Raw genomic sequence first — 1,053 nt, forward strand, 5'->3', positions numbered from 1 at the left:
AAATGCTGGGAGTGATAGTGACAGCAGCATTCAGGCCTGTGATGTATCAAAAATGATTGAACGTGATCTACAAACACTCATGCCCTCAGTAATACAGAATACATCAATTCATAAATTTGAAGAGAATATTTCTGAAGCATCTGAGCACTGGTGCAATGCATCAATATTTAATGACACTGCCATTACTTCGGGCTCTGAGATTAACCGAGACCTACAGGATCATCATTCAAAACAGAGCACGAAGGTGACACAGAATTCTTCCATTGATTCGATAAAAAGTCACACTCCACTTCCCAATATTATGATGGACTCTTTTGATGATGTGAAACTCGATGATTTGTGTTTGGAGTTTGATAATGATGATTTAAATTTAACGAAATTGGAGGAGAGAGTTGAGGCTAAGGATCGTCATCAGGCACGTGTTGCTGAAACGAGTGATGAGAAGACAGGGAGTGCTTTTCATGATCTGCCTCATAAGATTAAATCATTGATTTTCCGAGTTAAGAAAATCAACGCACTTTATGGTGAGAACTTTTTGAAATTGATTACTCAATTACGGTGGGAATAGTTTCAAGGCGATTGTGAAAATAGAGTCGGTTCTGGTAAAAACAATTTCCTTTATGATCACTGGGTCTTATGATTATTGAAGCTAATAATGATTCAGAAATAATTCTGTTGAAATTATGTAAGACGTATTAAAAAATATTAATAATAATAATTAAAGTAATAATAAATTAAAAATATTAATAATAATAATTCACTAATACGTCATTAAATGAGAAAACGATTTTTATAAAATATATTTTTCTATGCAGATATCTTTTCCTCTTTTTTTTTCTAGATTGGCAAGACGAGTGCCTGAGATTAAAATCTGTGATCAACCGAAGGAATTTAATTTACGCACTCCCAACGAGTGGTGGGAAAACTCTTGTAGCTGAAATTCTAATGTTAAGAGAAATTACGTGTAAAAAAAGAAATGCTATATTTATTCTACCATTTGTTGCAATTGTTCAGGAGAAAGTGAGTGATAAATTTGATACACCAAAAATAACA

At 33.0% G+C, this 1,053-nt stretch overlaps 1 protein-coding gene across 1 annotated transcript in view; it reads left to right on the plus strand.

Moving 5' to 3' along the window:
- Positions 1-6: 6 nt before the first annotated feature.
- Positions 7-1,053, plus strand: part of mus301 (mutagen-sensitive 301) — a gene marked incomplete at its 3' end in the record, with an annotated part of 5,101 nt that continues 4,054 nt past the window's right edge. The window contains 2 exon segments of the mRNA XM_011311649.1: positions 7-524; positions 842-1,020. Coding sequence (XP_011309951.1) covers positions 53-524; positions 842-1,020 — 651 coding nt within the window.

This window comes from Fopius arisanus, unplaced genomic scaffold (genome assembly GCF_000806365.1).
Source record: "Fopius arisanus strain USDA-PBARC FA_bdor unplaced genomic scaffold, ASM80636v1 scaffold00091, whole genome shotgun sequence".
NCBI lineage: Eukaryota > Metazoa > Arthropoda > Insecta > Hymenoptera > Braconidae > Fopius > Fopius arisanus.